Source organism: Phyllobates terribilis, unplaced genomic scaffold (genome assembly GCF_046119375.1).
Source record: "Phyllobates terribilis strain yellow unplaced genomic scaffold, ASM4611937v1 Scaffold_1__5_contigs__length_1240528914, whole genome shotgun sequence".
Classification (NCBI taxonomy): Eukaryota; Metazoa; Chordata; class Amphibia; order Anura; family Dendrobatidae; genus Phyllobates; species Phyllobates terribilis.
In genome coordinates this window covers 796,635,804-796,660,272 of record NW_027362761.1, presented here as the reverse complement: position 1 = coordinate 796,660,272, position 24,469 = coordinate 796,635,804, and the positions used below count along the sequence as shown (strand labels likewise).

General features: G+C 42.2%; 1 protein-coding gene across 1 annotated transcript in view; it reads left to right on the top strand.

Moving 5' to 3' along the window:
• Window positions 1-19,412, top strand: part of SARAF (store-operated calcium entry associated regulatory factor) — a 40,643-nt gene extending 21,231 nt beyond the window's left edge. The window contains exons 5-6 of the mRNA XM_073637062.1: window positions 3,143-3,258; window positions 17,576-19,412. Coding sequence (XP_073493163.1) covers window positions 3,143-3,258; window positions 17,576-17,601 — 142 coding nt within the window. The 3' untranslated portion in view covers window positions 17,602-19,412. The remainder of the gene's footprint in view (window positions 1-3,142; window positions 3,259-17,575) is intronic.
• The last annotated feature ends 5,057 nt before the right edge of the window (window positions 19,413-24,469 follow it).

Sequence of the window (24,469 nt, the reverse complement as noted above, 5' to 3'; positions counted from 1 at the left end):
GAGCCATGTACTGTGAAATCCTGAGTGACAACCTCCTTCCCTCCACCAGGACATTAAAAATGGGTCGTGGCTGGGTCTTCCAGCAAGACAATGACCCAAAACATACAGCCAAGGCAACAAAGGAGTGGCTCAAAAGGAAGCACATTAAGGTCATGGAGTGGCCTAGCCAGTGACCTTAATCCCATAGAAAACTTATGGAGGGAGTTGAAGCTCCGAGTTGCCAAGCGACAGCCTCAAAATCTGAATGATTTAGAGACGATCTGCAAAGAGGAGTGGACCAAAATTCCTCCTGACATGTGCACAACCCTCATCATCAACTACAAAAATGTCTGACTGCTGTGCTTGCCAACAAGGGTTTTGCCACCAAGTATTAAGTGTTGTTTGCCAGAGGAATCAAATACTTATTTCTCACTGCAAAATGCTAATAAATTTGTCTAATTTATACAATGTGATTTTTCTTTTTTTTATATTTTTTTGGATATTCTATCTCTCAATGTTAATTAACCTACCCTTAAAATTATAGACTGTTTGTGTCTGTCAGTGGGCAAACTTACAAAAACAGCAAGGGATCAAATAATTATTTCCTTCACTGTATGTATGTGTATTTATGTATGTGTACTTGTGTATGTATGTGTGTATGTATGTATGTATGTGTGTATATATATATATATATATATATATATATATATATATATATATATATATATATATATATATATATATATATATATATATATATATTATATACACACACACACACACACACACACACACATACATACATACATACATACATACATACATACATACATACATACATACATACATACATACACACATACACACATAATATATGTGTGTTTGTTAATTGGACCAGCAGCATGATTTAGAGTATAGTTACATATGTGCTGCTCAGGCTGTATGTGGTGTTAGAGTTCATAAGCTGACAATATGCACACTAACCTGAGGGCATCTCCTCCTGCTGGAATGGCGCCACGACCAGCAGGGAGGTTCATTTATATGACATTGGACCAATCAATACTTGCATATCAATAAGTGGGCAGGTTTTATCCGGCGCATAGCGTATCCACCAGTGCGGCCGGGCACATCATGCATCGCGTCATCCGGGGGCGGGCGGACTCATGATCACGTGGCTCGGCCCACACCTGGCTAAAGACACAGCGCAGGATGCGGCCAGTCCATGGGTAAAGCGCATGCGTACCAACCATAACTCACCAATACAGGCTTAATCATTTTAGTGCAAGTCAGATGCAATCTGTTGCATATTATCAGAAAAGGGGGCAAAAAAATAGGAAAAATTCTAAACAATAGAAGAATAATATCCAAATAAATAAACAATGATCAACATATGTGTACACATCCATAGATTATCCATAGTAAATACATTACATTCATCTGTATTATATACAATAGTTTTATATAAATATAATGTAAGTGAAAAAAAAAAAAATAGTGCATAGAAATCATATAGCAGCCAATGATTAATCAACACCATCTTTTGGCGGACTTGCAGCGTTCATCTGATAGCCTCAGCAGCTCCCATCAATGGGGTTGTCTTTAGTGAAACCATTTTCCTTGATTTAAAAGGGGTTTACACCAAAAATATGATTTAAAGGGAATGTCGGTAGGATCACCCCTTGAATGCTGTCAATATATGGACATGCAGGTCATTGAAAGTTAAATAAATTGATACCCTGATATCTGCGATTGAATGTTTTATTCCAGAGGAATTCATATTTTTCTTAATATGTAAATGAGCTAGCCACAGATCTGTGGATATAGGCTTGTGCAAACCCTTCTGTCTCCATGTTATTCCACACAGACTCAATGATGTTGAGACCCGTTGTCTGCAGAAGCTATATCATCACTTCCAGGACTCCTTGTTCTTCTTTACGCTGAAGATAGTTCTTAATGACATTGGCTGTATGTTTGGGGTCGTTGTCCTGCTGCAGAATTAATTTGGAGCCAATCAGACGAGTAAACCCTGCTTTACTCTTCTCCATAACTTTATACTTGACCTGTCTGGAGGGTTTCTTGGTTTTCTTGATGCGGTTTGAGCCCTAATGTTCTCACTCAAACTTCTGAGGCCTTCACAGAACAGCTGTACTTATACTGAGAATGAATTGCATACTGTTGGACTCAATTTACTAATTATGTAACTTCTGGTCACTCAGGATTTTATTTCGGGGTATCAGACTACAGGGGGCTGAATACAAATGCACATCACAATTTTCAGATTTACATTTTTAAAATAATTAGAAAACCATGTATAATTTCATTTACACTTCACAATACTTGTGTTGGTATATCATATAAAATCCCAATAAAATACATTTAAGTTTGTGGGTGTAACGTGACAAAATGTGGAAAAGATCATGGGGTATGAATACTTTTTCAAGGCACTGTATTTCATGATGGGATAAGTATCTGCCTGCATTTCTCAGCATTGAGGACACAATTATCCTGACCAAATCCACAACTGTATGCTGAAATGCAGCCTCACACTTGATCCCACATCCTCCATGCTTCACTGGTGCTTACAGACATTCATTATTGTACCAGTCTCTAGCCCTTCGGTGAACAAACTACCTTCTGTTAGAGCCAAATATTTCACTTTTTGACTCATCAGTCCAGAGTACCTGTTGTGATTTTCAGTTGAGTCACTTGGCCTTGTCTCCATGTGGAATGCATGGATTTTGGCTACAATTCCTCTTTGAAGACCACTTCTGGCCGGACTTGTCCAAATAGTGGATGGGCGTTGCTGGGTCCCACTGGTTGCTGGCAGTTCTGAGCTGATGGCACAGCTGGACATTTTCCAATTTCGAAGGGAAGTAAGCATGATGTGCCTTTCATCTGCTGCACTAAGTTTCCTTGGCCGACCACTCTGTCTACTGTCCTCTGCTTTGCCCATTTCTTTGAGCCCTCAATGCTGAGAAATACAGGCAAATACTTATCCATCATGCATACCATAAGGGATGCATCTGGGATAAACTATTAATACTACTATTTTAGAAAGTAATCTTACCTTGCAACATTTTTTTTCACACCCACCAAAAAAATGTTATACAATACTGTGTATGTGTGTGTATATAATATATCTACATTTTATTTGTTCACCTAGAGCTAGAACACACCATTCACCAAGTTCACCATATTACAACACATGGAGTGGACCTTCTTATTCTGGACCTGTTCATGGTGACTCTCGGTCAAGTTCTGGTGCCAGAACCGCATCAGGTAAGATCATTTGTGCAGAATTGTATTTTCATGGGCTGTGACTAACTCCCCTCCCTCCAGTTCCCACCAGGGGGTTGTTGTAAAAATACTATTGTGTTTCATCTGTGGATGACTATTCTTAAAAAGTACTCAACTCTATGGTAGGAATGCTTTTTTTTTTTTATTAAAGTGTTCACTCTACATTGCCCGATAATAATTAACCCTTTACGCCCTCTTTAACCCCTTAAGCCCCGCGGGTGGTTTGCACGTTAATGACCGGGTCAATTTTTACAATTCTGACCACTGTCACTTTATGAGGTAATTACTCTGGAACGCTTCAACGGATCCCCCTGATTCTGAGATTGTTTTTTCGTGACATATTGTACTTCATGATTGTGGAAAAATTTCTTCGATATCACTTGCGTTTATTTATGAAAAAAACGGAAATTTGGCGAAAATGTTGAAAATTTTGCAATTTTCAAAATTTTAATTTTTAAGCCCTGAAATCAGAGCGATATGTCACACAAAAGAGATAATAAATAACATTTCCCACATGTCTACTTTACATAAGCACAATTTTGGAACCAAAATTTTTTTTTGTTAGGCAGCTATAAGGGTTAAAAGTTGACCAGCGATTTTCTCATTTTTCCAACAAAATTTACAAAACCATTTTTTTAGGGACCACATCACATTTGAAGTCACTTGGAGAGGTCTTTTTGACAGAAAATACCCAAAAGTGACACCATTCTAAAAACTGCACCCCTCAAGGTGCTCAAAACCACGTTCAAGAACTTTATTAACCCTTCAGGTGCTTCATAGGAATTTTTTGAATGTGGAAGAAAAAAATGAACATTTAACTTTTTTCACAAAAATGTTACTTTAGACCCAATTTTTTTTATTTTCACAGGGGTAACAAGAAAAAATGGACCCCAAAATTTGTTGTGCAATTTCCCCTGGGCACGCAGATACCCAATATTTGGGGAAAAAACACTGTTTGGGCGCACGGCAGGGCTCGGAAGGGAAGGAGCGCCATTTGACTTTTTGATTGTAAAATTTGCTTGAATAATTAGCGGACGCCATGTTGTGTTTGGAGAGCCCCTGTGTGCCCAAACATTGGAGCTCCCCCACAAGTGACCCCATTTTGGAAACTAGACCCCCCAAGGCACCTTTATAGATGCATAGTGAGCACTTGGAACCCCCAGGTGCTTCACAAATTGATTCATAAAAACGAATCAATTTGTGAAGCACCTAGGGGTTCCAAGTGCTCACTATGCATCTAGATAGGTGCCTTGGGGGGTCTAGTTTCCAAAATGGGGTCACTTGTGGGGGAGCTCCAATGTTTGGGCACTCAGGGGCTCTCCAAACGCAACATGGCGTCCGCTAACAATTTGAGCCGATTTTCCATTCAATTTGTTAGCGGACACCATGTCGTGTTTGGAGAGCCCGTGATGTGCCTAAACAGTGGAGCTCCCCCACAAGTGTCCCCATTTTGGAAACTATACCCCTCAAGGATTTTATTAAGGTGTATAGTGAACATTTTGAACCCAGAGGTACGGCACAGAATTTGTTTACATTAGGTCATCATATTGAATAAGTTGTCATTATTCTTGAGCGCAAGTGCTTGCTACTTGAGTTTGCATCGGGTACTCAGGTATGCACCATGTACAGCGTGTGCTCGAGTGACATGCTAGAGTCCCTGCTCCGCATGTTTCACGGTTATTAGACACCCAAAAAAAAACATGCGGGGATCGCTCGTGCATGGCAGGCAATCCCCGTAAAGTTTTTTGGCCGCGAAGCATATGGGGCAGAGACTCGAGCATGTCACTCAAATACCCACGATACTCAATGCATACCAGAGCACCCGATGCAAACTCAAGTAGCGAGCACTTGCTCTCAACACTAGTCGCCATATCGTCATTTTTTTTTCTTACTTTTGAAAAAAATCCCAACCCCAACCCTAGCCCCAGCACAACCCTAGCCCCAGCACAACCCTAGCCCCAGCACAACCCTAGCCCCAAACCCAGCCCTAACCCTAGCCCAATCCTAACCCAAGAGTTTATTTTTGACACCGTTCCTTGTGCGGTATAAGTGATTAGACGACTTTATTTTTCGGGTCGGTGTGATTACAGCAATGCCAGAATCATATGGGGTTTTTATGACTGACAGCTGTCACACACTAAAAGACGCATTTTTTGTAAAATCTAGTTTTTGCATCGCCATATTTTGAGAGCTATAATTTTTCCAGATTTTGGCAGACAGTCATGTGACGGCTCGTTTTTTGCGGGATGACTTGACATTGTTATTGGTGCCATTTTCAGGCACGTGACATTTTTTGATCGCTTTCTATTCCGATTTTTGGGAGGCAGAATAAACAAAAACCAACAATTCAGGAATTGTTTTTTTTTTTTTTATTTTTTATTCTGTTCCGCGTGTGGTAAAATTGATGAGGTAGCTTTATTCTTCGGGTCAGTACGTTTACATCGGTACCACATTTGTATCATTTTTCTATGTTTTGGCGCTTATACACAATAAAAGCTATTTTATAGAAAAAAATATTTTTTAGCATCGCTTTATTCTGAGAGCTATAACTTTTTTATTTTTCGCCTGATGGAGCTGTATGGCGGCTTGTTTTTTGCGGGACGAGATGACGTTTTCAGCGGTATCATTTTTATTTATATGCGTCTTTTTGATCGCGTGTTATTCCACTTTTTGTTTGGCGGTATGGTGATAAAGCATTGTTTTTTGCTTCGTTTTTTTTTTTTTTTTTTAACCGTGTTCACTGAAGGGGTTAACTAGTGGGACAGTTTTATAGGTCAGGTTGTTCCGGACGCGGCGATACCAAATATGTGTACTTTTATTGTTTTTTTTTTTATAATATTTATTGATGGGTACATTATATTTTTATTTTTGGTGTATTATTTTTTTTATTTTTTTATAATATTTTTGCACATTTTTTTTTTTTTTTTTCCACTTTCACACAGTTTATACACTTTATTACTTTGTCCCACTCTGGGACTTTCACTTTTTTTTTTCTGATCGCCTGCATGGCACAGGAATGAAGCACCATCCCTATGCCATGAAGGCTGTCAGAAGTGCACAGTGTGAAGATTGCTTGGAGATGCACTGCGCATGCCCAAGCAATCTTCCTGCTCTCTGGTGACCCGGATGTTGTCATGACGACATCGGGTCGTCATGGCAACACCCGGGAAGCCTTTGCAGACTGCGCTGGAAGCCGGAAGAGGAGGTGAGTATCGCCGATCACCTCCCCTTGCCCCCGCAATGCCGCGATCGACTTCGATCGCAGCATCGCGGGGGTTAATGTGCTGGGAGCGGTGCAGGACCGCTCCCTGCACATTGTCACAGCTGACACCCGGTACTATCAGCTGACACCCGGCGGCGATCGCGCCCGCATAGCCTGTGTGCGCGCGCGATCGCCATGACGTACTAATACGGGTCTGGCTCTTAAGTCCCAGGGCACAGACGCGTATTAGTACGTCAGATGTTATTAAGGGGTTAAAATGTCTGTTACATGTACGTCATGTCTAATCCAAGTGTATGGAGTGGGCTCGAGCTGAACGGGCTCCACACAAGGCAGGGGTCGGCCACAGATCAGAACTAGCTCCGATCACTCCTTTTTAACCATTGAAATGCTGCTGTCCATCTCTGACCGCGGCATTTAATATACATAAAAAGTTACAAAAGTTTAAACCACCCTCCTTCTCCCAATTTAAAAAGTGTTTGAATAATTTGTAAAAGTCTGCTCTATTAAAAATGAATGCATACAGTAAACTCTATAAAGAAAAAAAAAGTAAGAGAACTCCAGAACTGCTGTTTTTTTTTGTTTTTTTTTTTGTTGCCCCACTTGCTCTAACAAAAGCTACAAAAAGCGCCAAAACATTATATGTACCCCCAATACGGTATCTATAAAAGACAACCAGCCGCTTAGAAAGCAAGCTATCACATAGGTTCATCAATGGAAAAACAAAATGCTTCCTTGTCACCCCATTTGGAATCTTTCCCATTGTTCAGTACAAATGGAAAAATGAATAGTGTTATTCAAAAGTACAACTCTTCCTGCAAAAAAAAAAGACCTCATGTCTGTCAATGGAAAAATAAAAAAAGTTATGACTTTTGGAAGAGAAGGAAAAATTGCCCGGCTGAGAAGGGGTTAAAATTGGGTGTAGTCTGGTTAGTACTGGCTTTCTGTGGTGTATACTAACACTGATGGGGCTGGAGAATATAAATCCATCACTCTCTTGTTTTCTGCTGCTCCTCTTCTGGCTCCGTACGTCAGTAGAGTTGGCAAGAAAGTGCTGAGGAGTGGCATCACCAGCTTGTCCGAATAGGCAGCACTGGCACTTGTTACAAGCTGGAGCAAAGTAGATATTATTGGAAAATAAAAGATTTTCTATTTTGTATTCACCAACGGATAATGTGTGTTATTTGGTTTTATTCTCCCAGTGTGTGGCGATTGGTGGCCTGGGTTCAGGAGTTGAGCTTGCCCCATTAGCAGTGGATGCCAGCTGTATATTGTAGCAGACACTGTTGCAACCTCTGGGGTTGGATTTTGATGCCATGATCAATATTGACCGTGACATGTACCGTATTTTTCGGACCATAAGACGCACCTTTTTCCCCCAATATTTGGGATGAAAATGGGGGTGCGTCTTATGGTCCGAAAGTTACCTGCGGTGGTGGTGAAGTGGGATCGCAGGGCCCTCCAGGAACGCGGTGGTGGTAGCTGCAGCAGAGGTGAGGCAGAGCGGCTGGGGCCGGGGCTGGGACCTGTTCCTGGCCGGTACTGGGACTGGGGCCGGTGTCGGACTGTGAGGGCGTCGAGCGGTGAAGCAGTGTGGCCTGCACAGGTTTCCGGTGTGCGCGGCCATCTTCCTAGAGCTGTTATCTACAAGAAAATGGCCGCCCAAGCCGGCGCATGCACAGTCCGGTAGCTCTGGCGGCCATTTTCTTTTAGATCCTAGCTCTAGGAAATGACCGCGCAGGCCGCTCTGCTTTGCCGCCCGGTAGAGGCCTCGACCCTGGCCACGGGCCATTTGGATATTTATACCATCATTCGGAGGCCATACAAAATTATCAACTTAAATGATCCTGCTTTATATTTGGTAAAATAATTAATTAATTCACCCTTAATGTGATAGCTGGAACTTCTTCTCTTCGGTGCTGATGTGATGTTAGGTGGTAATGATTATGTTGCTACTCACAACTGCTTTTCCAGGTTTGCATCAGTCTGAAGCGTGGGCGATAGGTTTTGCAATGAACTGATCGCAGCAGTAAGTTGTTTCGAACACAATTGTATATTACACCGCTCGTCTCCTCAAGGTGGGTAATTAATAACTGTTCACATTACATTTATAGAACTCAATCACTGGGAGGTCTGCAGCATACATCACATAGGAAACACCGAGACTGCTGCATACATCACATAGGAGACACCAAGACTTCTGTATATGCATCACATAGGAGACACCAAGACTGGCTGTGAAGTATATACACTGCTCAAAAAAATAAAGGGAACACTTAAACAACAGAATATAACTCCAAGTAAATCAAACTTCTGTGATATCAAACTGTCCACTTAGGAAGCAACACTGATTGACAACCAATTTCACATGCTGTTGTGCAAATGGAATAGACAATAGATGGAAATTAATGGCAATTATCAAGATACTCAATAAAGGAGTGGTTCTGCAGGTGGGGACCACAGACCACATCTCAGTACCAATGCTTTCTGGCTGATGTTTTGGTCACTTTTGAATGTTGCTTGTGCTTTCACACTAGTGGTAGCATGAGACGGACTCTACAACCCACAGAAGTTGCTCAGGTAGTGCAGCTCATCCAGGATGGCACATCAATGCGAGCTGTGGCAAGAAGGTTTGCTGTGTCTGTCAGCGTAGTGTCCAGAGGCTGGAGGCGCTACCAGGAGACAGGCCAGTACACCAGGAGACGTGGAGGGGGCCGTAGGAGGGCAACAACCCAGCAGCAGGCCCGCTACCTCCGCCTTTGTGCAAGGAGGAACAGGAGGAGCACTGCCAGAGCCCTGCAAAATGACCTCCAGCAGGCCACAAATGTGCATGTGTCTGCACAAATGGTTAGAAACCGACTCCATGAGGGTGGTATGAGGGCCCGACGTCCACAGATGGGGATTGTGCTCACAGCCCAACACCGTGCAGGACGCTTGGCATTTGCCACAGAACACCAGGATTGGCAAAGTCGCCACTGGTGCCCTGTGCTCTTCACAGAGGGAAGCCGGTTCACACTGAGCACATGTGACAGACGTGACAGAGTCTGGAGATGCCGTGGAGAGCGATCTGCTGCCTGCAACATCCTTCAGCATGACTGGTTTGGCAGTGGGTCAGTAAAGGTGTGGGGTGGCATTTCTTTGGAGGGCCGTACAGCCCTCCATGTGCTCGCCAGAGGTAGCCAGACTGCCATTAGGTACCGAGATGAGATCCTCAGACCCCTTGTGAGACCATATGCTGGCCCTGGGTTCCTCCTAATGCAGGACAATGCCGATATCATGTGGCTGGAGTGTGTCAGCAGTTCCTGCAATTTGAAGGCATTGAAGTTATGGACTGGCCCGCCCGTTCCCCAGACCTGAATCCGATTGAGCACATCTGGGACATCATGTCTCGCTCCATCCACCAACGTCACGTTGCACCACAGACTGTCCAGGAGTTGGCGGATGCTTTAGTCCAGGTCTGGGAGGAGATCTCACAGGAGACCATCCGCAACCTCATCAGGAGCATGCCCAGGTGTTGTAGGAAGGTCATACAGGCACGTGGAGGCCACACACAATACTGAGCCTCATTTTGACTTGTTTTAAGGACATTACATCAAAGTTGGATCAGCCTGTAGTGTGTTTTTCCACTTCAATTTTGGGGGTGGCTCCAAATCCAGGCCTCCATTGGTTAATAAATTTGATCTCCATTGATGATTTTTGTGTGATTTTGTTGTCAGCACATTCAACTTTGTACAGAACAAAGTATTCAATGAGAATATTTCATTCATTCAGATCTAGGATGTGTTATTTGTGTTCCCTTTATTTTTTTGAGCAGTGTATAATAGGAGACATTGAGGCTGCAGCATATACATCACAGGAGACACTGGGGCTGTAGTATGTACAGTACAGACCAAAAGTTTGGACACACCTTCTCATTTTAAAGATTTTTCTGTGTTTTCAGGACTCTGAAAATTGTACATTCACACTGAAGGCATCAAAACTATGAATTAACACATGTGGAATTATATACCTAACAAAAAAGTGTGAAACAACTGAAAATATGTCTTATATTCTAGGTTCTTCAAAGTAGCCACCTTTTGCTTTGATGACTGCTTTGCACACTCTTGGCATTCTCTTGATGAGCTTCAAGAGGTAGTCACTGGAAATGGTTTTCACTTCACAGGTGTGCCCTGTCAGGTTTAATAAGTGGGATTTCTTGCCTTATAAATGGGGTTGGGACCATGAGTTGTGTTGTGCAGAAGTCTGGTGGATACACAGGTGATAGTCCTACTGAATAGACTGTTAGCTGCTTTTTTATTGCCATAATACAAATTCTAAGTAAAGAAAAACGAGTAGCCATCATTACTTTAAGAAATGAAGGTCAGTCAGTCTGAAAAATTTGGAAAACTTTGATAGTGTCCCCAAGTGCAGTTGCAAAAACCATCAAGCGCTACAAAGAACCTGGCTCACATGAGGACCGCCCCAGGAAAGGAAGTCCAAGAGTCACCTCTGCTTCTGAGGATAAGTTTATCCAAGTCACCAGCCTCAGAAATCACAGGTTAACAGCAGCTCAGATTAGAGACCAGGTCAATGCCACACAGAGTTCTAGCAGCAGACACATCTCTTCAACAACTGTTAAGAGGAGACTTTGTGCAGCAGGTCTTCATGGTAAAATAGCTGCTAGGAAACCACTGCTAAGGACAGGCAACAAGCAGAAGAGACTTGTTTGGGCTAAAGAACACAAGGAATGGACATTAGACCAGTGGAAATCTGTGCTTTGGTCTGATGAGTCCAAATTTGAGATCTTTGGTTCCAACCACTGTGTCTTTGTGCGACGCAGAAAAGGTGAGCGGATGGACTCTACATGCTTGGTTCCCACCGTGAAGCATGGAGGAGGAGGTGTGATGGTGTGGGGGTGCTTTGCTGGTGACACTGTTGGGGATTTATTCAAAATTGAAGGCATACTGAACCAGCATGGCTACCACATCATCTTGCAGCGGCATGCTATTCCATCCGGTTTGCGTTTAGTTGGACCATCATTTATTTTTCAATAGGACAATGACCCCAAACACACCTCCAGGCTGTGTAAGGGCTATTTGACCAAGAAGGAGAGTGATGGGGTGCTACGCCAGATGACCTGGCCTCCACAGTCACCAGACCTGAACCCAATCGAGATGGTTTGGGGTGAGCTGGACCGCAGAGTGAAGGCAAAAGGGCCAACAAGTGCTAATCATCTCTGGGAACTCCTTCAAGATTGTTGGAAGACCATTTCCGATGACTACCTCTTGAAGCTCATCAAGAGAATGCCAAGAGTGTGCAAAGCAGTCGTCAAAGCAAAAGGTGGCTACTTTGAAGAACCTAGAATATAAGACATATTTTCAGTTGTTTCACACTTTTTTGTTAAGTATATAATTCCACATGTGTTAATTCATAGTTTTGATGCCTTCAGTGTGAATGTACAATTTTCATAGTCATGAAAATACAGAAAAATCTTTAAATGAGAAGGTGTGTCCAAACATTTGGTCTGTACTGTACATCTAAGGAGACACTGGTGGGGATGCAGCATATACATCACAAGAGACACTGGGGCTGAAGTATATACAATGGGAGACATTGGGGCTGCAGCATATACATCACAGGAAACATTGGGGCTGCCGCTGCTGTCCTCATCTGTGGGACAGGACTGCAGAGCATGCTAACTCCGCCCACAAAGAACGTTGTGACGCTGGCACTGGCCAGCGCCAGGACAATAGTCCTCCATTGCATACACCGCAGTGTCCAGTAGTGAATGCTCCGTGCGCGTGCTCGCAGTGCAAGAAGGAATTGAAGGTTGGTGGCCAGCAAAACGAAGCTACTGGCCCGAGCATTGCAGTCCCCGGGAGTCTACCGGGGGGGGGGGGGGGCTAGAGCAAAGGTAATGCAATTGTGGGTTGCTGTTGGGGGGCTTAACAATGGCCCCTAGGTTTGTGATCTTGGGTACTGTCGGGGATTAAAAGAAAAAAAAAAAATTATGCAGCCTGGAGGCCTAAACTGACTGTGGCAACTTAGCTTATGTATATATATTAGCACATACAGTATACATATCTAGAACATATGTTCTAGCTACTGGCAATATAGCAGGGTGATTTCTAAAGTCCCCCATACACTATAGATAGTGATGATTCAGCCGGCAGATATTTTGCTTGCCTCTTCCAGTAGCACACACTCCTTTGTGCTCTGAGAGCACCACTGCCAGACATCTCTGGTGGCAGCTCATCTCTGGGAGAGCAAGAGAATCAGCAGTCCAAAACACGCCGAATCCTTATCTCCCCCCAACAATCATCTGTCAGGTGCCCACATTCACATTACACGTTTGGCCATACCCATCGATTATTGTTAATCTAATGTATTTGGAGGCCTTTAAATCCCAGGGGCCTGGTGAGAAGAAAACCTCAGCAAGATCCCTTAAACATTAAAGGAGGACCTTGATAGGGGATAAATCAGAAATAAAGCGCTGAGTCCTTTTGGTACTGTCACTAATCACTTACAGTGCAAGACGGGGTTATTTACCCTTGTGATGTAAAGAAATGAATGTAATCCAAGTTTTATTATTTGTAGCTAGTTTTTTTTATGCATATTTTATATATCAGAAGCTGTTGGCACCCGCTATTACACGGACTTGTAGGCCACTGCGCACTGTATTTGTAGAAAGTACTTGTTTTTGGTGACTTTGACAGTCCAGTGCTGCTTCCTGAAGTGTAGATAATATTGAGTATTTTAGCTGCATGAGCATTTCTAGAGAGGCGGCTACGTGCCACATGTCATTACAGGTCACTGCACCCATCAGCTGGCCACCAACCAAAGTCTGCCTGTCCCTGCTGTTTGAACAGCTTGGAGAAAGAAAAAAGTGATCTCTGCCCTACCCCCACCATAGAAAAAATCTAAGGCTTCTTAAGAAATAAGCTCACCTTTGAACAACACTGACTAGCTTTGCAAATATGGGCTTGTTGGCTATTGTAGGCTCTCTGTGGAGATTGGTGCCATGAGTTCTAGTCCTTGCAGCAGGTAGGGCAGAGCAATAACTGCACCCACAAGGCCGAGTCCCAAAGAACTATTTCAAACTTTTATTAAACCACAAAAAAACACAAGTAGGCAAAACATAAAAGAACTCAGTCACCAAATAGCAACGGCACAGGTACTTGTAGTGTATGATCCACAAAGCAGTAACGGGCATGGGAGGTTACACATGCATGTACAACAATCGTATTACATCATAATCCCCACTAGGGGCAAATAATCAGGCCATGGCATGACAACTAATGTAAATATGGTAAGTGTACCCTATATATGTAAAGGTGCTAGTGCCTAAAACAGGAGTAGTCATATGATGTATAGTCCCCTATCTGCAAGGCTGATAAAAGACTTACAGTATAAAGGATAGGTAAAAAATAGTAGTGTAAACCTTACCCATGATGTGGTTTAATAAAAGCTTGAAATTGTTCTTTGGGACTCTGACTCTGTGTCTCTTGTAGGAAATATCTATCTTTGAGTGTCCCTGGGGATTTGCCCCTCCAGCCTTATTATTTTTGGCATGTGGCTGGTTCTATACATGTTTATATAGTTTGAATATGTCTCAGATGATACTGACTGTACCCACAAGGCCGTGTAGTAGAAAGGAATTGAAACCATTTTATTGAAACAACAAGCCGCCCAGTAAGTTATACATCGCTGGAATCAGGGTCTCTGCCCTTACATTATGCTGCTCTCAGGTTAAATAGCAAAAACCTGCTGACAGATTCCATTTGAAAGGGAGAAGTGATGGTCTGGTAGGTATGTTTAGCTTTTTTTTTTATTGTAGGACAATCCTAGACCCATTTTTAAGCTAATAAAATCAATCCTTAAGCTGGTAGGACAATTTTGACTGATTTCGAAAAACACAAAAAAGTTGAATTTTTAAATAAAGAAAACACATTGACCGCCCCATATTTATTTTCTGAAAGAAATCTGACACACAAAGTATAATGTGTACATCTAGTTGTAAATAAAATAATCAGAACTAAATACACCTAATATTGAAACAGCAACAAGAATGAAAAGTCGTGGAATTATGGGACGCACAGGATCAATAGACATGTTAATGATATGTAAATGATGAAAAAATAGAGACAAATTTTTCAAAACCTCTCAATTTAATCAGTGTAGAGTATAAATGCCACCTGCAGAAATACACATACTTACAGGCTTTGGCATGTTGAGAATGAGGGTGGTTGTCTGAGGAAAGTTCTGCCATACTGAATGTATTTCGGTGTGCAAATTATCAAGATCCACTGCTGGCAGCTCCCTTTGTAATTGCCGACCAATGACATCCCAAATGTGCTTGATAGGAGACAAGTCCACGGGACATAGTAGCACATTTAGGTCTTCAGGCTGCTCACAGTAGCACAAATAACACTCGGCCTTGCATTGTCATATTGAAAAATGGTTCCTGGGAAACTTTGAAATGGCTGTACCACTGGTTCCATGATCAAATCAATGTAATGCCGAGCTGTTCGGCTGTGTGCCCGCAATGACTTTTTGAGGCAGTGTATTTTCTCTGCTTCAAAAACGCAGTGTCTTCAGCAAAGTGGATGCGATTTATAGAAATGTTATGCCGACTGGGCTTTTTTTTTTTTTTTTAACTCGGAGTAAACTGACCAGTGCGACTATGATGAGTTATATATGTGCATTTACTGCATAAAATTGAATTAGATGCAGAAAATTAGAAGAAAAAAAACACATGCGTTTTTAAGTGCCTTTCCGCTGCAAAAATGCACTAAAAACACATGTAATCCGCCTTTGTATGTATCAATAGTTTTGTCAAAGCCAGAAAGTATCAAAAACAACGCAGCTTTATTTAAAGCCTGACATACCTAAAAGAGACAAAACCTGCAGTCAAAACAGTGATAAAAATGCATAGAAAAAAACAGTGAAAAAACGCAAGTAACCTTATTTTACCTAATAAGTGCAGAAAATCTGCAACATCAAACTTGCCAAATACGCATCGTGGGTGTATACCTAGAAAGAAGATTAGAGGGGACTAGCTACTATACCTTATGCAACCCCGCACCATAATCCTGGGAGTAGGGCCAGTGTGTCCATGTGGTCTCATCAGATATAACAATGACGTGTAGTGATCCATTCTGTACTGCAAGTGAAATTTGATGTCTTAACAGTTTCTACACAAACCATCAGAAGGAGTTTGCATGGCATTGGACTACAAGCCAAACGTCCAGCTACAGGTCTTCTATTGACCTCATGCCACCGCTCACAAAAGCTAACATGGTGCTGAGCAAGACGGCAGTGGAGGCTGGAATGAAGGGCTGTCCTCTTCGGTGAGAAGTCCTGCTTTTGTCTTGAACGCAATGATAGCCAGAGATGGGTCTGGAGACCAGATGGGCAATGCCATAATGAGGTCTTGAGGGAACGTGAAAGTGATCCAGAAGTTGTTTTGCAATAGAACACCAGGCTGCATGTTGCTTGTATTACTGTGAGGAGCCTGCCTGGCCTAAACGTGCTAACATGGTCTGTTGAGTCTCCAGACTAATCTCTCATCGAGCACATCTGGGAAGTCATTGGTCGACAATTGCAAAGGGAGCTGCCAGTAGTGGATCTTGATGATTTGCATGCCCAAGTGCATTCAGGATGGCAGAACATTCAGGCAACCGCTAATAACCTCATTGACAGCATGCATGAAACTGGGTGTATTTCTGCATGTGGTGCTCATCATACTCTATACTGAATAAATTGACATGTTCTGATAATTTTGTTTCCATTTCTTCATCATTTGCATATTAATATTTCTATCAATCCTGTGATTTCCATAATTCCATGACATTTTTTTTCTTGGTGTTGCAATTTCAATGTTGAGGACTGTAGCTCTCCCCTCAAATGTGATAATGAAAGGGCATATACTCCCTGATTGTTAGAGAAGGTGATAACCTGAAGAAAAGTTTCTGTATTCTCCACTGCAGGTTGCACAGGGGGAGGAGTATGATAGTAACAGGCCATGACCTTCTTTACTGGTGTTAGTTTTCCTTGACACCATTTTGTTATAGATTACACCAAGAATCAGGAAAACTTTTATGCTACTGTTGACTTTAAAGGGGTTGTCCACTACTGGAAGACCATTGGTTCATCATTCCAGGGCCCAATTTAAAATAAAACAATGTATACTCTCCTCCTGTGATTGCGCCATTGCAGCAATGTTGGCTACGACGTTCCTGGCCGGTGACATGACATTGTGTAACATGACCGCTGCAGCCAATCAGCGACTACTAACCAGTTTTTTGCAATAACATGACACAACAATGTAACGAGACTACGCAGGAATAGGGTCACAGACATTGCTAGAACGACGCCGCTGAAGGAGGCCAGTATCTTTTGTTTTAAATGGCACCCTGAAATGATTAAGCAGGGGTTGTCCAATAATGAACAACCCTTTTAGGTCTCATACAAATGTCTAGTGTATGGTCCGTGTGTCCCTTTTTGCCTTAAGTGTTTTTCAGGGATGGATAAAGAAATAAATTACTAAGCTTGTCCTATATTTTGCAATGTTAAACAAGGACAGCATACAGGTGCCGTGTGCTGTACATGTTTTTCGCGGACCCATAGACTTGTATTGGCCCTTTTCATCCGTGATGCAATGAAAAGAACGGACATGTCTCTGTGAATTTTGCACGGACCCACGGCCATGTGAACAGCACCATGGATTATAGTGGACACTTATATACGTGAAAAAAAAAAGGACAGAACACATATGTGTAACACAGACGTCTGAGGCCTGAAATGTGTTCCTGGGTAAAATTCTAGGCTTTAAATGCTTACAAATTATGGTATCCTATTAAAAGTCATAATGTATTACAAACATCATTGGCCACGAAAGGGTTAAATCACAATATGATTTATTTTATTTTTTTTTAATTGTGAAGGTCTTGTTCTCCTAACTGAACAGTAATATGGTTTTCTATATGTAATTAAAATAGTATATCACGCCTTTTACCTAATAGAAAAAAATAGGAGGCAGCCATCTGTGTTATCCATCCTTAGTAGTTGGCGTAATCCCATTTTTTTTTTTTTTTTAAGGTTTCGGTGGTACAAAAAGAAGATGAATGAGTGAGGAATCTTCGACATGTATGAAGAAGAGCGGGATCAGGACTCTATTAAACGTGTATCGGAGCGAGTGTTTGTAGGGTTGTGTTATGGGTGATTTTCTTGGTGTCTTTTTTTTGTACTGTGAAATAGATTAATATATTTTCATGAAGCTTTATGTAAAACCAACCTGCTGGCTGCATTCCTACTGTAAGCGTTTGCTAATGTCTGTGTTTGAAGGTACAGTAAGTTTTAATACTTAGAAAGAAAAATATTTTTTAAAGAATAATATATAGATTTGCTTCTTCTATTCCATTTGTTTTAGTTCCTTTAGATCAGCCATGTATGACAAACACAAGGCATGGAATTTATCATCTACACTTCAGTGATTTAGCATGAAGCTTATACAGTTTGGAACAAAAATGTTGGGATTTTTTTTGTGCCCGGCCCAGTAATTTTTCTACAAGGGGAAAGGGCTAAGCAAAAAGGGATGGGACCAGCTGCTACTCGATGCATTTACCATATTGTATACCAGAAAACTGGAGTAAAAGATCAGAAATGTTCACCAACTCATAGCTGGCATAGATTTTATCTTCCGTTGCACTGATGCCCAAATTTATTAAAAAAAAGGTGATGTGCTTAATCACACTTTAGTTTTAAAGGTGAGTGCATTTACAATACATAACTGTATTGCTACGTTTGAGTAATAGAGTTAAGGGGGTATTCCCATCTTATGTAGTAAGTATAATAATAATATTAGCAAATACCTCCAATTAGAAATGTAGTATAGTTCTTCTGATTAGCTATGTCACTTACCCCATGTGCAGGGCATTGCAGTAGCTTAAGTATCCATGGTTACGACCACTGATCTGGTAACAGTTACTTGATACTGGTCCTAACCATGGATACGTAAGCTACTTCAATGCCCTGAACATTGGGTAAGCGACATAGCTTATCAGAAGAACTACACAAAATTTCTAATTGGCGGTATTTGCTAATACTATTATTATTTCACCTACTACATGTTGGGGTGGGAGATGGATATACCCCTTTTAAAGGGATTTTCTGAGAGTAATATTACATTTTTAGAAAGCATTCACTAAATCCAACATTCCAGCACTCATTTTTATTTTAAAGGTATTGTCCACTACTGACAACCCCAGCTTAATCAATTTGGGACCCTAATTAAAATGAACAGTGGATGCTCACCTCTTGCAGCGGTGCCGTTCCTGCGTTGTCGGTGGACCTGTTTCTGGACAGTGATTAGTTGCGTCAAGTGCTGCTTGCGCCACTCGTCAGCTGCAGCCTTTACCATTTCATCAGAGCAGACGTCTGCCCTGATGGAGTATCGATGAGCTGCAGCCAAACAGTGGCTGCTAATTGACCGCAGCCTGCACACGACACAAGTTACTGTCCAGCGCCACCAACATTACTGGAATGGCGCCACTCCAGGTCTCACATATACTTTGTATTCATATTAATTGGAGTCCTAAACTGGATAAGCTGGGGTTGTCAGTAGTGGACAAGCCCTTTAAGGGATCATTGAGACAACCATTGATTGAATAGCTCTCCATGCCTCTTCCATCAAAATTGACAGTAAAAGGAAAATCATACGCAAAGAATACAAGTGCATAGATTCTATCCTATACGTTTCCCTTACTGCTGTAGCATGTGGTCACATTCTGATATATACACTGAATGCGAGAACAGGACAGTCAGGTTTAGACCTTTTCTGTTCTGGATTTACTGTAATGCAGAATTATGTGATGTTCTGCCTATGAGATTAAAGCTGTACTCGATAAGAAATAAATCTGGCTTTCTAATGTGAAAATGTGCACGTTTACTGTGTGGCTGTAACAAAGGGAACATGTAGGTCACATTTGGCTTGCATTGGTAAATCGGGGCGGTCCCTGTGGAGATACCCTTTTAGCGCACGTTATTGAGTAAGAAGGGGTTTCTCAGCGCCCCATATATAAGCCAGAGTAGCTGTAATGTGTATGGGCAGCACCCAACCTTTTCCACCTTTAAATCACTTTATGGTTACCTTCATATGGAGAGGAAAAACTGCAGGATACTATTGCAGCCGCAACTCTCATCCACATAGTGTGGGAAAAATCCAGGTAGAAATTGAGATACATTGCAGATTTTAAAACCTCACCATGTCACATTATGTTTCTGATTCATGAAGATGCGTGCACGTCGTCATGAATCAGGAGCGTCAGACAAGTGGCGCACTATGCCACAAATTCTACTCCAGTCCCTGCTGGAGTAAGATATGTGGCGTAGTGAACGCCGCCGCTCTTCATAAACTTGACGAGCTGCGGTCACACTCCCATGTTTCACCCCAGCTCCTTTCAATTTGTTGGAGCTGGGTGAAAATGACGGTAGAACGCCAAAAGTCGCAAACTTTTTGGGGCATCCTCTAGTAGTGCCAAAATTGTGATTTCTCCAAGCACGCCAGAATAATGTTGTAAAAGCTTTGATGAATCGGGCCTAAAGTCTGCAACAAATCCCATTTACTGTGGATTATCCACAGGTACTTCTGTGGCTGGTACTCTGTACAATATCCTGCAAATGACATCTCGTCCCACTGCAATGGTCACATAGAACGAGATCTAATCACTGGAAGCGGGTTGTACTGGCACTGCCAGAGGACCAGGCATGGGAGCCACAGGAGTATACGGACAGCACAACCATCCATTATAGTGTTTGAAGCTATTCACACATCTAATTTTTCACGCAGATCTGTGGTCTGTATGGAAAAAAAAGTTGGATTTCCTAATCTAGTCTGATTTCTGATTCATGTGATTAGGTCCACAAAAACCTTAAACAGCACACCGAAGCCACCCGTGTTCTCTGTTTCGCACAAACCGGTAGTTAGGAGACATTTCATAAATTCCCTCTTTTGGATTTCTTATGGAAAAAAAAGTGTATGTAAAAAACTGATCACATACAGATGGTAAAAAAATGGGTCTGTGATTGGTCCAAGAAAATGATGGACAGCAAAGGAATACCATCCTGGTACTGTTTTTCATAGACCTTGCTACAGGACGCTTGATAAACCCTCTTGGCATAGCAGTCTGCCCTTCTATTTGCTTATTACATCCAACTTGCTCAGCGGCAACTCCCATAATTTCCCTTAGGTCAGTTTCACACCTCCATTAGAGATGTGTTCAAATATGGACCATGATGCACAGATGATGCTGGTCTCCTGACCCTGACATCTCATGATGCTGGTCTCCTGACCCGAACTCCACAGCCTCGTATATGCCAAGGAAACTGCAAGGTTCGGGTCAGGAGACCCACAGCCATTTGATGTGTGAAACCAGCCTCTTCTAAGCGACAGTGGTCTATCTAGCCCTTTCTCTGTTAACCAAACTAGAAAAACTGGAAAGACAGAAATCGCAAATAGGGTCTTATCTGATAACCAAGTGGTATGGTACACTCACCTGATGGGGTTGTGCCAGTCACAACTCCTATAGAGGCATATAAAGGCTGCTGCAGGTCCACCAAGGAGATATGTTGCAATAAAAAGTGGAGTACGGTGGTTCAGAATCTGCGCTGCCCACTGGTTCAAATATGTGATCACACACGAAGGTGAAGCATGAATGAAGGCTTATCATTGTGGTTTGATCCTGATGAAGAGGTTTTGAAAACCTTGAAACACGTTGACAAGATGAACCGCATTCATGCTTCACCTTCGTCTGTGATCACATATTTGAACCATTGGGCAGCGCGGATTCTGAACCACCATACTCCACTTTTTATTGCAAAATAACCACTCTGTGGACACTAAGCCTATAAACGTCAGGTAGCAGCTACACACGGAGATTGGGCTTGGTCAAGCATGCATCGGTTCTGTACGGGGAGAGTGGAGACTAGCCATTCATGCATTAGCTTATCTTCAGGGTGAAGAAAAGGAACAGGCATTTCAATCTAACTGCACGATTATTCTTCTCTCTCATAACTTCATCTGTCAGGGAAGAGAAGGGAAGCCATACTGAACATGTGCTCATAGCCTAAATGTAAGTGTTTGTAAGCCAAAACCAGGAGTGGAACAATAAGAGGTAAAGTATAATAGAAACACGTCACCACTTCTGTATTTATCACCCACTCCTGGTTTTGGCTTACATATACGGAGGTAAAAAACTCCCCAAATACTCAATGTGTGCACGTGGCCTTAGATGGTCAGCCAATGTTGCTGACATTAATGTGTACGGAGATCTTTAAAGGGTATGTCTCACATCCTATCTTCAGGAGCGCACCGCTGCTCTGCCTCTCGGCTTCCTGTTGTGTTCCTGAAGATTGACATTTCGGATCAGCAGTATGGTCGTGTCACTGGTCCTAATGGTGCGCTAACACTAGCAGTCAACTTTGACTATGCATCATTGGAGAAGAAGCACAGGAGCAATGAGGCTGGTCGGATCCAGCAATCTGGCGCTTTCCTGCCAGCGGCACACTATTTTTGCCTAGGTAACCGTCCATTCTCAGACTGCAGGCTGGCTGATAATTTAGGTAACAAGCTGTACAATACAGACAGAAATATTCCATAATAGATTTGTAGTTGGGAAATTGCAAAGTTGCTTGTTTTTGCCCACATTATTCCTCCTCCACCAAACTTTCCAAATATCTATAAAGGAAGAATGCATGGCCCAGGGCTAGATTTTATACACCTGCTGAAATGGGACTGAGTGAAACACCTGAATTCAAAGCTTGAGGTTTGTCCCAATATGAGTATGTGCTTTCCTTAGGGGAGAAGAGAGGATAGTCTCTCATACACAAGTCACCTGAACCTGCAGATGGACTGTCTGATCATCTAAGGCTACTTTGCCATGATGAGCTTTTGATGATGCAGATTTTCTGCACCCATTAAGTAAAAGAGGCTACTTGCATTTTTTTCAAAAAAATGCAGTGCAAAAAAACTAAAAAAAACTCATCATGGGAACATAGCCTAAAGTGTATAAACCTCTTCCTCCCCATGACACTTTACCTGGATATGCCAATTGCCTCTTCAGAGAGGAAGAGGGCTTGGACTCTAGTGCCACCTATTCAAGTCCTCGTCATCTCTGAAGAGACAATTTTGCATATTTAATTTCTCAGAGGAGCAGCGCAAGGCTTAGGGTTCTCTTACATTGGTGTATAACACAGCCAAGTGCTCTCCGATGTTTTATCGCATAGCACTCGGCCCAATGTTATACCAGGGGCAGTGCAGATCTGCAATTTTTTTCTCATGAGGATTCTGCATGCTGCGAGTGGCTTGGATATTTGGATCATGCGCATCAATAGTCTATGGGTGAGTGTGAAACATCAGATTGCACTCTGATGTCCGCTCACAAAGACGCTGGAGAAGATGGATAAATCAAGTTCTTCATCTTCTCCTCACCTGTGATACAATTCGTTCATGCAAAAGAATTGGATCACACTCAGAGTTTGAGCAGAGTGTCATTAGCATAATCGGCTCGATTCTCTAGTAAGAGAGAACATAAGCCATTGTGAGCATACCCTGATAAGCCTCCTTACACTGGCATGCTAGGCATGTCAAACTCCACAATCTCTTTGTTTCCATCCATTTCTGGATGCTTCTTGAAGTATGTTTGGGGTCATAGTCCTGCTGGAAGACCCATGACCTAGGACCCAAACCCAGCTTTCTGATAATGGCCACTACATTGTGACCCATAATCCCTTGGTAATCTTCAGACCTCATGATGCCTTGCACACAGTCAAGGAACCCAGTGCCAGGGGCAACTGAACAACCCCAAAAGATCTTTTTACCTCCACCATATTTGACTGTAAGTACTGTATTATTTTCTTTGTAGGCCTCATTGCGTTTTCGGTAAACAGTAAAATGATGTGCCTTACCAAAAAGCTCTATCTTGGTCTCATCTGTCCACAAGATGCTTTCCCAGAAGGATTTTGGAAAACTGCAGTCTTGCTTTTTTATGTCTCTGTGTCAGCATTGGAGTCCTCCTGCCATAGAGTTTCATTTAATTCAAATGTTGACGGATAGTTTGCGCTAACACTAATGCACCCTGAGCCTGCAGGACAGCTTGAATTTTTTTGGAACTCTATTGGGGATTCTTATCCACCATCTGGACTATCCTGCGTTGCAACCTTTCATCAATTTTTCTCTGCGGTCCACGTCCAGGGAGATTAGCTACAGTGCCATGGGATGTAAACGTCTTGATTATGTTGCGTACTATGGACAAAGGAACATCAAGATCTCTGGAGATGGACTTGTAACCTTGATATTGTAGATATTTTCAACAATTTTGACACTCAAGTCCTCATTTGAGAGGACTTCTCTTTGATTTCTACTCTCCATGCTTAGTGTGGCACGCACAGACATACAACGCAAAGATTGAGCCAACTTCTCTTTATACCTGGTTTCAGGTGTGATTTTCATATTGCCCACACCTGTTGCTTGCCACAGGTGAGTTTAAACAAGCATTATATGCTTGAAACAAAATTGTTTACCCCCATTTTTGGAAAGGACCCAACAATTTTGTCGGGCCCATTTTTGGGATATAGTGTGAAATTATGTCCAATTTGTCTTTTTTCTCTGCTTTTTGTGTTGTTCCAATACACACAAAGGAAATAAACATGAATAAAAAAAACATGTGTAATTGCAATAATTTTCTGGAACCATTTCAAGGGTGCCAATACTTTCAGCCATATAATGTAATAATAATAATCTTTATTTTTATTTAGTGCCAACATATTTCGCAGTGCTTTATATATATTATCATGGCTGTCCCCATTGGGGATCACAATCTGAATTTCCTATCAGTATTTCTTTGGAGTGTGGGAGGAAACCGGAGGAAACTCACCCAAACACTGGGAGAACATACAAACTCCTTACTGATGTTGGCCATGACTATATCTACAGGA